The sequence below is a fragment of the Puntigrus tetrazona genome, chromosome 10, assembly GCF_018831695.1.
Source record: "Puntigrus tetrazona isolate hp1 chromosome 10, ASM1883169v1, whole genome shotgun sequence".
NCBI classification, from domain to species: domain Eukaryota; kingdom Metazoa; phylum Chordata; class Actinopteri; order Cypriniformes; family Cyprinidae; genus Puntigrus; species Puntigrus tetrazona.
The window spans coordinates 8,174,546-8,175,426 of record NC_056708.1 but is presented as its reverse complement, the minus strand read 5'-3'; the positions used below and the strand labels follow the sequence as shown (position 1 = coordinate 8,175,426).

The window sequence follows — 881 nt, the reverse complement described above, 5'->3', positions numbered from 1 at the left end:
GAAACCTAAATAAACCGCAAGCAAATTATCAACTATATAAATGACAAAACAACAATGCTGCATCACGCCCATTTCAATACAACAGGGTGAGTTCTCTTAATATGCTGAGAGAGACAACAGGCCGCTTGTGTACTCTGATGTCCCAGACAAATGAGGAGAGGACAAATGACTCTGCTTAGGGAAGGTCACCTTCCCCTGCTGCTCGCCTACCTGTTTGGCACCCATAGATTCAAACATCTTCTCAAGCTGAACACGCAACTGCTGGACATTATTCATCAAGACGCATGGCTGAGGACAAAGAAAAACACAGAGATTTATTAGAAAAGATGACATACAATGTAGTCAGCACATAAAATGTGTTTTAAATGCAAGCAATATTTGAATATAAACAGGGATGTAGGTAAAATAAAATAAAAGTAATTGTATTTTTTCTTATTAAATAGTTTTTTATTACTCAAAATATGTATAGATAATTCTAATATAGTTTAGGCAGGTGTGAAAAAATGCTGTAAACAAAGAATGCTTTCAGAAATATAAATAATATATATTTGTATATTTTTGTCAATTTACAAAATGCAAAGTGAGTGAACAAAAGAAAATTCTAAATCAAATCAATATTTGGTGTTTCTACTTTTGCCTTTAAACCAGCATCAATTCTTATTAGGTACACTTCAGAGACAAAGTCAGGGATTTTGTAGGACTATAGTCAAGTCAAGTCAAGTCAAGTCAAGTGGCTTTTATTGTCATTTCAACTACATATAGCTGTGCAGTACATAGTGAAATGAGACAACGTTTCTCCAGGACCTGGTGTTACATGGAGTCACACTTACAACAAAATACAAAAGAACTCACATATTGAGCTAAGACAGTGCCTTAGCCAC

General features: G+C 34.6%; 2 protein-coding genes across 4 annotated transcripts in view; one reads left to right on the top strand and one right to left on the bottom strand.

Moving 5' to 3' along the window:
* The window catches only part of cadm2a (cell adhesion molecule 2a), a 1,030,129-nt gene that overhangs the window by 857,063 nt on the left and 172,185 nt on the right, over nucleotides 1-881 (top strand). The window lies entirely within an intron of this gene.
* Nucleotides 1-881, bottom strand: part of LOC122352913 (protein unc-13 homolog B-like) — a 26,008-nt gene that overhangs the window by 10,224 nt on the left and 14,903 nt on the right. Inside the window, exon 22 of the mRNA XM_043250661.1 lies at nucleotides 211-288. Coding sequence (XP_043106596.1) covers nucleotides 211-288 — 78 coding nt within the window. The remainder of the gene's footprint in view (nucleotides 1-210; nucleotides 289-881) is intronic.